Here is a 13,926-nt window from a genome sequence, read left to right on the forward strand (position 1 = left end):
GCTCTTGCTAGGGAGGAGTTTAGACCAGTGAAACTTAATGACGACAGCCGGCTTTAGGTACACCTTGGGCTCGTCACCCGCTCTCAGATGCAACCCACAATGAATCTTGCCATCCCAGAGGCATACACTGGGCAGAACACTTACATGCAGGCAAGCCCGCTGGCGTCGGTCCCACAGCCGCACGAGACCGTAGTAGGAGGAGCCTGTGGCCAGCAGGTGGTTGCCGTCTGTCTGTAGGCAGTAGAAGGTACTGTCATGAGGCTCCTCCCACTCCATGACACATTTCCTGTCCAGGAAGAGAGAGTGATACAGGTAGGTTTGGACGCCCTCTACCTAGCCCAGCTCAGGGATAGAGACTGGTTAGGGACCCCTAATGGGCTCAAGTGATGTGAAGCCTTACTCAACCAAACCTAACGGAGCCTTGGGCCACCGAGGCAGCACATCCTCATCTGTGTTTCCCGGCAGACGACCTGATAGAGGACCCATTGTAGAGGCTCTAAGAAATGTCTGCTTTTTCAGTCTCCCTGGCCACAGTGACCAGAGCTGCCGAAGGGTAGGGAATCTGACCTTGATATGGCCTTGCTGGCACGGAGTCTCTGTGCCCTGGGCTGACTCAAGACTAAAAAGAGCCTGCACCCATGCCAGGCCCCTCTCCCCCCACCCCCAGCACACTCACCGTGTACTTGTGCGGAGGTCCCAATAGCGAACATAGGTGTCATAACCACAGGACAGCAGTGTAGAGGGGGACTCATACATGACATCTAGCACCCCAGCCCCTGGGGGAAAGTCACTGCCCAGATGTGTGATCAGCTGCCCACTGGAAGAAAAAAGGAGGGCAGCCGGTGAAAGGTGTCCACCTGGGCCGTGCTGGCACCTGGGTGCTCCTGAAGAGGAGGGCTCAGGGAAGATATGGCAAGCCACTGGACCTCCAAATAGCAACATGGCCCACCCCTCCCCCAGCCCCCCAGCCCCCCAGTCCCAAGCCAAAGCCTCAGTGGGGCAATGCGGCAGCCGTCCTCCATCACACCTGCATGCCGGCTGCCTGCTCCCTCTGGGGCAATGAATGGGTCTTGCTGAAGGGGTCGGCCCCCCTCAGAAGCACACACTTGGTTACTTTATACTCCTTGATCTGGCAGGTCATGCAGTTCTGAGCTGTCTGAGTCCAGTGCCTTAATTCTTGCCTGTAATCTCGGGCTCAAACCTTATTGGGGATAAAGACCACACAAAGGGAGAAAGGAGAGTCCTAGGAAATGTTAAAACAAGTAAACACCTTTGTGTCCAGGGACAGAAATAGCTGAGAAAGCAGCTTAGTGTGCTGGTCCCTGGTGTTCTCGGTCTCTGGCCCCCAGCCCAGGGCTAACACGCCTCTATGATCACAGCCCCCAGCCTGCTGGGCTCCAGCCTGCCCCCCCACCCGTACCCCGCCCCCCCGCCCGGTGGCCGAGAACAGATTACTGAGAAGAACAATTTCTTTGTGACTGTGTAATTCCCTCCGTGACCGCGGCAGTGGGCAGACCTCTCACCCCATGCCAGACCCCTAGCAACCACGTAGGGGGGCCTCTTGGCCCTAGCAACTGCCCCTCAACATCAAGTGCACCCGCTAATCCTTGTGGCCAGGGGATGGGTGGATGTATTGAGCTTCTGCAGAATGTCTGGGGGGAACGATGGAGGAGAGGCACCCTCTAGGCCTAATGCCTCAGCCTCCTCTTTAAGGCCCTCCTCCATGGTATGACAGGAGAAACAAGGCCATAGACACATTACAGGATCGCTCAGGTAAGAGGCCTGAGCAGTTGTCAGCAAAGGGCTTGAAACAGGCGTGGCTGCCAGCCATGTGTCTAAAGGTAGACGAGGTCCAAGCTGTCCCCATCACTCAGACTCTTACCCAGCCAACTCCCCCCAAAAAGACATCATCTTGCAAAGTATTGACACGGGAGACTGGGACTCTCTCTTTACCTACGTGGCCTTTCACTGTGAACACTGAAGGCTTCTAAGGTTCACTATTGCTATCCACTGAATGGTTACATCCCAGATTGGCACCTCTGTGCCCAGCCACCTTCCCAGGGATATTCTTGACATATGCAGCGGCCCAGTGTTGGCCTGAGGAGATAAAGACAGGCTTGTAGCAGGGTGGTGATGGCACACACCTTTGATCCCAGCACTCAAGGGGCAGAGGCAGGTGGATCTCTCTGAGCTTGATGCTAGCCTGGGCTACAAAATGAGTTCCAGGAAGCCAGGGCTCTCACACAAAGAAACCCTGTCTTGAAAAAAACAACACACAACTAAAAAAAAAAACAAAACAACCAGGCTGTCTTCCAGGGACTAGGGTAGACATTTTCTCCCCAGGTCAATGTCTGATAGAGACCCTGGGCTTTGCTCCCAGAGAGGCCCTGCCTTTCTAGACCAACCACCAAGCACCTTGGCCGTGGGAGGTGGGAGGAGTCTCTGTCTCTGGGTGCACTTGGGTTTGTGTACACCAGGGGGAGCTGCTGCGCTCCACACTTCTCCCTTTCCTGACTGCGGGCCTGCCCACTCCATTAGTAAAGCTGTAAGGGATGATTGAGGAAGTCTCCCCTTTAATCTGTGGAAGTAATTTCATGTTTGTTTGAAATAGAAGATGAAAGACTTGGGGTAGGGTGGAGTCTAGTGGAGCCCCATCTGCCCACCCTGTTCTGAGAGAATGAGACCTGGGCATCCACTGCTAGTGGGGTTAGCAACGAGGGGGCACATCCACATTGAACCACTAATCTGGATCCTGCTCACTGCCCAAGAAGCCCCCAGAACAGCATAGGCCAAGGGGTCTGGGCGGGGGGGGGGGGTGGGAAACGGACCCTTGGCCTAGCCTGAGAAGTGTCTGCTTTCCTTTCTCTAGAACTCTCAAGTGGCCACACACACTTTAAACCACCAATAAAAAGATACACTTTCTTTGGCCTTGAGGCTCAGGACCCTCGAGGCTCTGTTGTAAAGCACTGCAAGGTTAAGTTCAGAGCATCAACTGACACACCAGGCTCTGGGAAATGGCCTGTCTCTTCTAATAGTGGCCCAGCAGTGCCACGGGAGCCCTGCTGGGACTTTGATTTGGGAAAACAAACAGAAATGGCACCATGGGCCCTTCAGGTTCCCACCCCAGGCCCAATTTCCGTAGAAAGCTGTAGTGCTGTGGTGCTGAGGGAGAGGCTGGTCAACAATAGCCCAGCAGCCTGTGTCTCTGTCCCCTCCTGCCCTGCTGTTCTCACTGCAAGTGTGTTCTTGTAAAAACGATTAGATTGCAATTTGTATAACGTGGTGACCCCCAAATTCAGACATTTCACCCCTTTTCTCTGGAAAGAATGTTAAGAATGCGACTCAGCTTCTCACTGTAGGGGGCAGAGGGGGGCGGCGTGCGCAGAGCCTTGGCTGTCCCACAACTTGTGTGGGAACAGGGCTGCAGCTCAGAGCCCCAGGCCAAGACAGGAGCACAAACTGGGCTTGTCACTATAGAGTCAGACAACAAAACCCCTTCTCTTCCAGCTCTGTAGACAAAGCCGAGGTCTCCAGGAGCTGCTGCGGGCTGGGGACCCCCACACCCTAGCCTCCTGAGTCTGACTTCAGCAATTCTCTCTCCACCCAGGGAAAGATAAAGACAGATGGGGTGGCCCACAGGGCGAGCCTGATGAATGAATGACAGAGGCCAAGTATGCATGCTGAAGGAGCCCTGCTCCCTGGCACAGCCACTGCAGCTGTCTCTGTGAGGCTCTAGTACCTGGGCAGGAAGAAGCAAGCTAAGTGGGACCATCTCCCTGAGGAGTCTCTCAGAACAGAAGGCAGGGCTCCTGGACCTGGCTCACCCTGCTGACCAAGAGAAAGAGAAATTTAATAATGTATTGCCATTAACCACTGTGGCCCAGTTGACAGAGGCATTTCCCTGCCCCAAGGCTGGACCCTGCAGAATCTAAACACTATGCCATATTTCACTCTCGTGTGTGTGTGTGTGTGTGTGTGTGTGTGTGTGTGTGTGTGTAGGGGAGGTCGCTGGGGGGTGGGAGGGTGGTCCTCTGTGTAGCCCTGGCTGTCCTGGAACTCACTCTGTAGATCAGGCTGGCTTCTAACTCAGAGACCCACTTAGGATTTGAGGCGTGGGATGCCGCCGATGCTGCCCAACAGCCCCGCTTCACTCTCAGCCCTGGCCCACACACCACAGGCCCCTGTACTAGAAACCCTCTGAGGCTCCATGCCACAGTGACATGAGCTTGTGGCTCTCACATTTTCAGCTACTTGTAACATCCTGACGTATGAGCGGGCTCCCTGGAGTCTGTGCATGGGTGCTGTGCTTCTCTTTGGAATCAGGACTCATCTGGCACGTGCTACCTTGAACCGGAACAGTGGTTTTGGGGGAAAGAAGCCTGGCAAGCTGACATCCTCGCTCCAAGGGCAAATGGCCTGAAGGTTACATCAGGCCCAGGATCATTAAAGAAAGTAAAAGGGGCCCTCTTTTTTCTTCCCTTAACAATTAACCGAGCACCTTCTTCTATATGCAAACTATCATGCTTTAACAGAAATTACAGAGATGTGAGCTGCACTATAAAGGACGTACTGTCCCTCTTTTCAGTGAGTATTCTGTTCAACGAGGGAGAGAAGTCTAAATTTATACTCACAAACAGAGAAAAACAACTTTCTATGAGGAAAATCAGCATTTTGGGTGAGGGGAATGAGTGATTCTTTAGTTAGTGATGGGACTGTGACAGGCAATGAGAAGGAAAGTCATTGATGGAGGTGATGAGGCTTGAGTGGGGAGGGCACGCCAGAGTCTCTGGCACCCAGACCACAGGCCTGTGGATACACAGCCCTACCTGCCATAGAGCACCGTGAGGCTTTGGGGCAGAGTAGCAGTCTCAGATCAGCCCTCGGATTATGAATAAAGAAGCCAGAGCTACAGAGAAAATACCTTCAGGTTCACACACCAAGAAAACAGACCAGGAAAGCTGCAACCGCAGCCTGGTAGCCTCGTGAGAGGAGTGGAGATGGCTCTGCAGGCTCGGGTGGCAGATAGCTGCCACCTCTACAGCAGCTCACGTGGCTGAGTCCCTGTGTCTGGGAGGCACTACACACAGTGCTTCATAGACTCGGCTCATGGAGTCCTTAGCATGGGCCTGGGGTCTCCTAACACCACTGTACAGATGAGTAAGCCAAGGCACAGGTTGCCCCTGGTAACCAGAAGTCAAGATCATGGATTCAAGCCTGCCTGCTCTACTGCACTCTCTTGCTGGTGGCCTTCCCACTTTTCTCTCATACACACAGGACCTTAGATATCATCCGTAGTTGGCCTACCCCAGTGGACACAAGGACCAGCTTCAGGCCCTCACTTGTGCTTTGCGGGCCTCTGCACCTCACGAGTGCCTAAGGGTCTGGTCCTCATTGGGAATATGTCCTGAATTTAAAAGAAAAAAAAAAATTCACATGGTTCTTAGAAAGGTACCATGTGGGTACCACGGTGCACTTATAGAAGTTGGGGCAATTTCAAGGACTCAGTTATCTCTTGCCATGTAGGGTCTGAATATCAAACTCAAGTTGTCAGGCTTGATGAAAAGACACTTTCTGCCCACTGAGCACTTGCCCCAGACCCCAAATGTAACAGTGGAGATGTAGGATAAAGAGATGATGCTGAAGGGTTTCGCCCCTGCCACATCAGGTCTGAGGAGAAGACACATGGTATCTGTCACATGTATGTATGTGTGTGAGCATCTGTGTGTGTGAGCATGTATGTATGTGAGCATGTGTGTGTGAGCATGTGTGTGTGTGAGCATATATGTGTGTGAGAGCATGTGTGTGTATGAGCATGTGTGTGTATGAGCATATATGTGTGTGAGCATGTGTGTGTGTGAGCATGTGTGTGTATGAGCATGTATGTATGTGAGCATGTGTGTGTGTAAGCATGTGTGTGTGAGAGCATGTATCCCCTCTCGGCACCCACCAGAGCACACGTGTTCAGACACACTGGCTCAAAGGCCAGGCAGCCAGGCAGCCCACTTTGTACTGCTAACAAGGCGACATAATTACAGGAAAGGGCAGCCGGGCAGATAAAAGGATACAAAATTTCAACATCTGTTGCCATAAAGGGATAAGGAGAAGTGAAACGCAAAGTATCAGTTTGGTGTCAGCAGGCAGAGAGCCAATTTCAAAGAGTTGAGGGGGACAGAGGGGACAAGAAAGCAAAACCAAGGGGGGAGAAAGAAAAAGAAATTACAGGGTTCCTTAAAGAAGTAAAGAAAAGGGAGAATGAAAAAGCTGTCAGTAATACTTTCAAAGGAGAAGGCAGGTACTTTCAAGAGGGGCAGTCCCATAATCACCCTGACTGAAGGCCAGGCCCCTGTACGGGGCGGGGGAGAGGAAGGCCTGGGCAGACAAAGCCACATCTGGGTGGGATGGGGCATGTGTGATGTCCTTAGCATACCAGCCTGGGCTGACCATAGTTTCCATCTCCATCCATGTGACCCTGCCGTTCTGATGTCAGCCCTGTGTTCATATCCTGTGCTCAGCACAAGCTGAAGCCACGTTCCCAGATACCTGGGATTAACCAGGTAGCCCTGGTCAGTAGGCTAGCTCAGGACTCAGTAGAAGAGGCCATGGGGACAGATCAGGGAAAGCTTCATGAGGGGACAGTATTAGTGCTGACCTGGAAGGTCTCCTTAGGCAGAGATTGGTTCCAGTATGGGGCTGCCCTGAGCAAAGCCCAGGTGGGTGGGAAACCCACTCTGCCCGTTCCCTGCAGAGAAGAGATTTAGTGGGTTCCTTCAGTAGAGGAAGAAAAGCATAACAGAGAACAGTGGTGGCCCCGGCCTCAGGGGACAGAGATAAAGGGTTTGTATAGCGACATGTGAATACACACCTGCGAGGTGGACTATCCAGAGAGCTCAATACCTCTCAACAGTGAAGTCAGCAAAAGCCCCTACCTGCTTCCCTCCCTAGCAGTCCCTAGGATTGCTTATGTCCAAGGGCTGGACCCTCTGTGATACCTTCAGGTCTGTAGTCATAGTAGCTTACCTGTCCCTAGCCACAGGGGACCCAGAGTGCTCTGCTCTTAGGGACCAATGCTAAATGCAGCCAGCTCAAATGCCCCCTGGTAGAAAATGCAAGTCCTAAAGCAAAAGCAGAGTCAGTGGTGGAAGGTGATGTCAGGCCACTCTGACCTTCTCCAACCTCCAGTAGCTAGAGATGTGTGCACCCCTGGGGACTAGCCAAGTGCTTTGTTGAAATGCAGACAGAGGACGCAAACTCTAACGTCTCCGGGCTTCAAGCTAAGGGATGGCTTTGCAAAGCACAGTCCCTCAGAGCCTAACAAGACTACCTCAAAGGTTGGATGTCACTAGGAGGTGTTGGCAGTTGAAAATGAATACTGGGCCTGGAGACTATCAGAAATCAAGTTCTGTGCACCTCGAAGCTATGCTGTGAGAAAGATGCCCCATCTTCCTCATTGGAAATCCCCCCTCCTTGGGCTTAACTTTACAGTGCTGTTCCAATAGAGGAAAAGGCTGAAAAGGAGATACCAGGCAACCTCGACCAGCCCCTTCCTCGCCCCTCTTCCCTGCTTGGCTCCTGAGTACCCTGAAAGGGCTGTGCCGTCCCTCTGACCACAGTGGTGGGTACCTGGGAGATGAATGTGGCAACAGCTCTAAAGGGGACACAACTGGTGTCCAGTGGGGTAGCTGTACTTCCTGGGTGTCCCAGCCCCCACCATCACCTCAGGGTAGCTCAGATGCCGAGAGCTACCCTACACCCCAAGTCAGCACACACATAAAAGGAAATTCAGGCTGTGCTCAGGTTTCGGCGGTGACAGGTTAAAAGCAAAGCATCCAGGCAGTGGCACATTCCGCCCAGCCAGCGTCCTGCCGGCAATACCACTCCACCTCGCAGATTGCCTGTCACTCAGGCTTTGGTGTTATTGAAAGATCAAACTTGGTCCTGCCTGTTCATTACCTTAATCCTGTTTTCTACACGGCTTTATTATCTGCTTGGGCTTCTTTAGGCAAGACAGCTTCAGAGCTGCCCTGGCCATCCATTTCCTCCACCAGGGCATCTCCGTACCCCCTGGCCTGCTCAGTTCTCTAAGCTGAGCACAATTCTGGATACAGGGTAGATGTCTGCTCAAGGTCTGGCTCCTCCTATGGGTGATGAGGGCAGTCTGGGGCTAGAGAAGAGGCAATACCATGTGATACTAGGGTGGCCCTGTCACAGGCAGAGCCCAGAAGTTGGCAGAGAATACAGTGACAATAACTCATTTGGTTCCAGGACAATCAGAGACCTCAGTTGTCTTGTGCCCATTCTTTTTTTTTTTTTTGGTGTGTGTGTGTGGTTTTGAGACAGGGTTTCTCTGTGTAGCCCTGGCTGTCCTGGAACTCACTCTGTAGATCAGGCTGGCCTCGAACTCAGAAATCTGCCTGCCTCTGCCTCCCAAGTGCTGGGATTAAAGGCGTGCACCACCACTGCCCAGCCCTGTGCCTATACTTATTTGTGTTTGGGGTTGATGACATCTAGAGATTTCATGAAAATGGCAGTGCCCCTTAGAACACCATCCTGACCCTAGTGCCTCCAAGGCAGCCACAGGCAGCTTGAAGATCATCCAGTTGAGATGTTGGTTGCTAGGCCATGGTGGTGTACTCAGACCACAGTCTGCGAGCCAGGCCCAGGCAGAGATGATTGTCATGAGCTACAGCTGTGTGGCTGACTGAAGCTGCTGGCACAAATGCCATCCCAAACCACAGCCCTCCTGGCAAGATCCTCCTTGCTGTGGGGCTGGCAGTTCCCTCTACCCTGGCCAGAGGCCACAGGTATTCTGGGAATTGAGAGGTGAGATCCTCACAAACCCTTTGGTTCTGAGGGAGAAAGCAAAGGTGTCAGGCAGTTGGGGGGGGGGGGGGGCATTTTTCAGGTATCCAGTCACAACTACTTCTGGAGTTGGGGACACACTGCATTCCCATTTTTCAGTTCCCACTGTGGAAAGCAAAGTTCAGAGAGGTCCTAGATGAGGCTGGTAAGTGACAGTACAGTTTTGATTGGGATACTACTGCTTCCAGCACACAGCCCTCTGAGAGAGGGCTCCTCTTGCCTTGGCCATAATCACAAGGGGAGGACAGGTGGCAGTCGTATGGAAGGAATTCATGAGAACAAACTGCACAGCATTGGAATTCCACAGGATGCCAACAGCCCCAGGACGAGAGACCACAGGAGCCTGAGAAGTCCGAGCTCAGCAGACAGTGGTGATGGGACCACTTACTGCCTGGACAGAAGCAGTAGATCTGAAGGGAGAGAGGCCACAGCACATCTCCCACGAGACCGACCACATTTGGACTGTTCAGTGCTCAGAGGGACTGAGACATAAACTGTAAGGTACAAATGACCCTGGAGCCAGCATGAGGCCAACTGCATAGGGCACCACTGACCCACCCTCATGTTCCTGCCTGTTAACCAGACCCTGATTCTGCAACACCTGCCTCTCTCCCTGTCAGTGCTGTTATGTCCAGGGGAGGCTGCTCTTTTCTCAAGCCAAAGAGGCAAAGCACAATGGCTCCGTCCTTGCCTCTTGCCAGGGTTTGGTTTAGGATGAGACCTTGAACATAGTCTTGACAATTAGATGTGAGGAGACGCCCGTTCAGCATTCCTGGGAAAGGCTCGTTCACAGTAAAGTGGTCCCAGGCACACATAGGTCTTCCTTCTACTTTTGAATGTTGTCTTATGAGTTGGTGGCACTGTTGTCACCAAGCCACCATGACTGCAGTGGCAGGGGAAAGCTGAGTAAGGATGGCCCTTCCAGGTCTGGAGCCACCCAACTCTGGGCTCTTGGGCATCTTCGATCATAATTCCATTCTTATTTGAATTAGATTTTCATTACTTAGAGCCCAAAGCTACATTTAACTGATGAATTCTGTTTGCGAAGAACAACTAAGGAATAAAATGGTGGGCCTGGGAAAAAGAAGACCCCGGAGGAGCAGGCACAAGGTTTCCAGACAGCTGGAGGCTTATTCTACAGGAGAGATTCAGCTTGCTTTCTGTCTGGGCTTACAGATGCAGGAAACAAATGGACCTCAATAAAGAGTGGGCATTCTGGTCCTCTGAGTTGAACAGAGAGATAGTGCAGTTTGAAAAGACTCTGAGCGGGCTGGTGAGATGGCTCAGTGGGTTAGAGCACCCGACTGCTCTTCCGAAGGTCCAGAGTTCAAATCCCAGCAACCACATGGTGGCTCACAACCATCCTTAACGAGATCTGACTCCCTCTTCTGGAGTGGCTGAAGACAGCTACAGTGTACTTACATATAATAAATAAATCTTAAAAAAAAAAAAAAAAAAAAAAAGAAAAGACTCTGAGCATCCTACCCCTGTTCTCAGATTTACCATCAGAATGTACACAAATGCTCAATTAAGTGTCTTGTGTTGAGAAATCCCCTGGAGAGAGAGAGAGAGAGAGAGAGAGGCTGTGGGGCATATGCTTCTGAAGACGACGTGAGGAGACAGGGCTCGGGAAAAGGATGGATGAGACAGGCAAGAAACAGCCTTCTTCCTGCCATACAGGGCTAGCTCAAGAGTCTGAGATGTGGCACAGCTGATTAGAGGAAAAGTCAGTAGTTTAGATGAAAATCTTAAGCTTGAGGACTGAAGAGATGGCTCAACAAGAACACTGGCTGCTCTTCTAGAGAACCCAGGTTCAGCTCCCAGCATCCTCACGGCAACTGACAACCATCTGTAACTCTAGTTACGGGGGGTCCCACACCTCCTTCTGGCCCCCACAAACCAATACATGTAGGCAAAACACACACATAAATGTGAAAGTTTTTCTTAACTTAAAATTTGTTCTACAGAAGACATTAAATTAAAAGGACAAAAGACAGCGTCTAGAAGATATTTGTAAATCACATATTTGACAAAAGACTAATTCTAGACTACATAAAGCTCGAAACTCAACAGTAGAAAAGCGATGTAATAGGCCAGGGACGTGGGCGTCACATGGGCATTTTGCTAAACAGGACACGCAGATGGCAGATGAGCAGATGAACATATGTTCAGCATCATTAGCTATCAGAAAAAAATTAAAAATCATAATATCACACTAGAACAGCTAAAATAAAAAATAGTGACAATATCAAAGCACTGGTCAAGATGTAAAGAAAACCAGATACCTGGTACCCTGTTGGTGGAGATGCAAAATAATAAAGATGTGCTTTTAAAAGAAAAAAAGTTTGGTAAGTAAATAAAAAAAAAATCTAAGCAATTGTCTTCCTTGGCATTTGCCCCAGAGAAATGAAAGTGTATGTTTACTTTAAAACCTATGCATAAATGGTCATAACAGCTCATATGTCCCTTCGTGGGTGAATTCTCCAATGGAGAAACAAACTTTGGTGCATCTATGGACTATTATGGACTATACTCAGTAATAAAAAGGAATGAGATACTGACATGTATGTATAACATGTCTATAGGTTTCATTGTAATATGCTGAGTTTTTAAAAAAAACAAAAACAAAAACGAGCCAGGCATGGTGGTGCACTCCTTTGATCCCAGCACTCCGGAGGCAGAGGCAGGCAGATTTCTGAGGTCGAGGCCAACCTGGTCTACAGAGTGAGTTCCAGGACATCCAGGGCTACACAGAGAAACCCTGTCTCAAAAAACCAACCAACCAACCAACCAACAAAAATTACCTAATCTTTCAATTGTTTTGTTTTGTTTTTTCTGAGACAAAGATCTGTCTGTCTCTACCTTTCTTGTGCTGGGGTCAAAAGTCCATGCCACCATGTCTGGCATTAGCTACTCTTTTTTTTTTTTTTTAAAGAAGATTTATTTTTATATATGTTAGTACACTGTTGCTGTCTTCAGGCACACCAGAAGAGGGCATCAGATCCCATTTACAGATGGTTGTGAGCCACCACGGGGCTGTTTGGAACTGAACTCAGGACCTCTGAAAGAGCAGTCAGTGCTCTTAACTGCTGAGCCATTTCTCCAGCCATACAAAGCTACTCTTAAAGGAAACAAACTATATGATTCCATTTAAATCGTATCTTTAAAATAACAAAATTAGAGGCAGAGAGCATCTAAATGTTTGTGGGTATTAGAGACGATGCAGGTCTGACTGGGAAGGGTGTCTGACAAATCTCTATCATGACTGTGGTGGTAGGTACAGAAAAAGGCCCATGAGATCCCATTGCTAGTGCCCTGCTTCTGAAACTATGTTATATAAATGTTATACAAGCACCCCGCTGATCTCTCTGTAACATCCTATAAACATACAGTTATTTCAAAATGAAAGCTTTTGGTTGAAAAACTAACAAAACTAAAACAGACTTGCAGAGGATCAGAGAATGCATTAAGCTTGCTGACTGGAGAACTGTGAAGAAAACCTGCTTGCATTTTAATCATCATACAAAATTATGTTATGGGTTCTACAGGCCACCTTTGAAACTTTTTATGGTATAAAAATGCCCCTCTGAGGAGAGAGTACACAGCCAGGAACTCTTCAGGAAAGATATATTAAACCCAAGTAGTTACTATCAATTGTCCATGAGCACGCTCACCTGTTCCAGGTGATTTCAAGGGTCTCCTCAAGCTAACTTCAAATAACTCCCCCAAGAAATGCACTGCAGCTGTTGGTGGGTGGAGGTGTGATTTCTCCCGCTTCCTCTGGTACCACCAGGCCAACTGAGGCAGGGGCTGGCTAGCTAGCTCTTCCTTTGTCTCGCAGCTGCCCTAGCCTGCCCCCACTCAATGCCGCTGTGGGCTTAGGAATCTCTTACCTGTTGAGGTCCCAGATTCTCAGAGGTGAGAAGTGCCCACAACAAGCTGTTCCAGTCACAAAAGAGCTGCCAAACAAAAGGAGGACAGAGTTAGAGCTGGCTTGTCAGAACTTGTGGCGGAAATGGCTACACATTAGAAATGCTGGGCTCCTTGCCCAGGGATCATGGGGTTAAGCCAGAAAAAGAAACATTGAGAGAGAATGAGGAAGTATCACAGAAATCTCTAAGACAACTTGGTGCGAAGAGGGGTGCAGCCTCCCAAGGCTGTCTGACTAGAGGCTGCGGAGCTTCAACCACGGATATGCCCGCTCTTTGGACTGGGGCATGTCACCTCTGACCACAGAAGGTCGGCAGCAGACCTGTGCCTCTGCATGGGCAGCTCTGAGCCCTAGGCAGTGTGAGCTGATGAGAATGTACCTGCGTGAGACTTGAGAGCTCAGTGCTGTAAGACCCCCTAGGAGCATCCTACGGGGACTGACCAGTGACCACCCCAATCAGACAGAGACTTTCCAGAAGGGTTTAAGAGTTGGGAAACCAGGCATGGTAGGGCATGCCTTTAATCCCAGCACTAAGGAGGCAGAGGCAGGTGAATCTCTTGAGTTTGAGGCCAGAACTCAGGCTAGTCTATGAAAGTGAAACCCCGTCTCACCCCCCGACCCCAAATAATTGCAAGACTGACAAAGCTGTACAAACACTGGGCAAATAGGAAAATAGTGCATCTCCAAAAGTATGTTGTAGCTTTCAGGGAGCAGGGCCAAGTAGCCAGGTCTGCCGAGGGATGAGATATAGTTGGGAAGAGTCTCGAAGAGTACCATGGACACTGCCTACAGGCAGGTGAGAAAGAACACACAATTTCCAGAGTCTCTCAGAATGGTCAACGTAGGCAGTCTGAGTGGTTTCATGCTGCGGAGGCTCAGGCACTGTGGGAAGGATCGGTCTGCAGAGCCTCAATACTGGGATGAGAGCGTGAACGGCTGAGCTAGAGCAGACCTTCATCATAACATTTGGGAGGGGTGGAAGGGGAAGCCTCACGAAGCCTAATGTCAATCAGTAAGATTAAAGGCACTGGGCGGGGCATGGGCCAGGGCCCCACATGTCCTGCACCGGGGAAGGAAGATTGGATGCATTAGTGATACCTCACACGTGGGCAAGCAGCCCTTTGGCCGGCAGTGCC

General features: G+C 50.4%; 1 protein-coding gene across 8 annotated transcripts in view; it reads right to left on the reverse strand.

The window, feature by feature from the left end:
* The window catches only part of Fbxw4 (F-box and WD-40 domain protein 4), an 82,267-nt gene that overhangs the window by 723 nt on the left and 67,618 nt on the right, over nt 1-13,926 (reverse strand). For 3 of the 8 annotated variants that reach the window (XR_386481.4, XM_011247261.3, NM_013907.2), the window contains 3 exons: nt 12,753-12,818; nt 677-817; nt 145-286 (listed from right to left, as the gene is read on the reverse strand). Coding sequence is in view for 4 of the 8 variants with exons in the window: in XM_011247261.3 (XP_011245563.1) it covers nt 145-286; nt 677-817; nt 12,753-12,818 (349 nt within the window). In the remaining 4 variants the exon portion in view is untranslated. Of the gene's footprint in view, nt 1-144; nt 287-676; nt 818-3,739; nt 3,829-12,752; nt 12,819-13,926 lie in introns of those variants that run through there. The other 5 variants (XR_877675.3, XM_006527131.4, XR_386482.4 and 2 more) reach the window with 3 other exon arrangements.

This window comes from Mus musculus, chromosome 19, assembly GCF_000001635.26.
Source record: "Mus musculus strain C57BL/6J chromosome 19, GRCm38.p6 C57BL/6J".
NCBI lineage: Eukaryota > Metazoa > Chordata > Mammalia > Rodentia > Muridae > Mus > Mus musculus.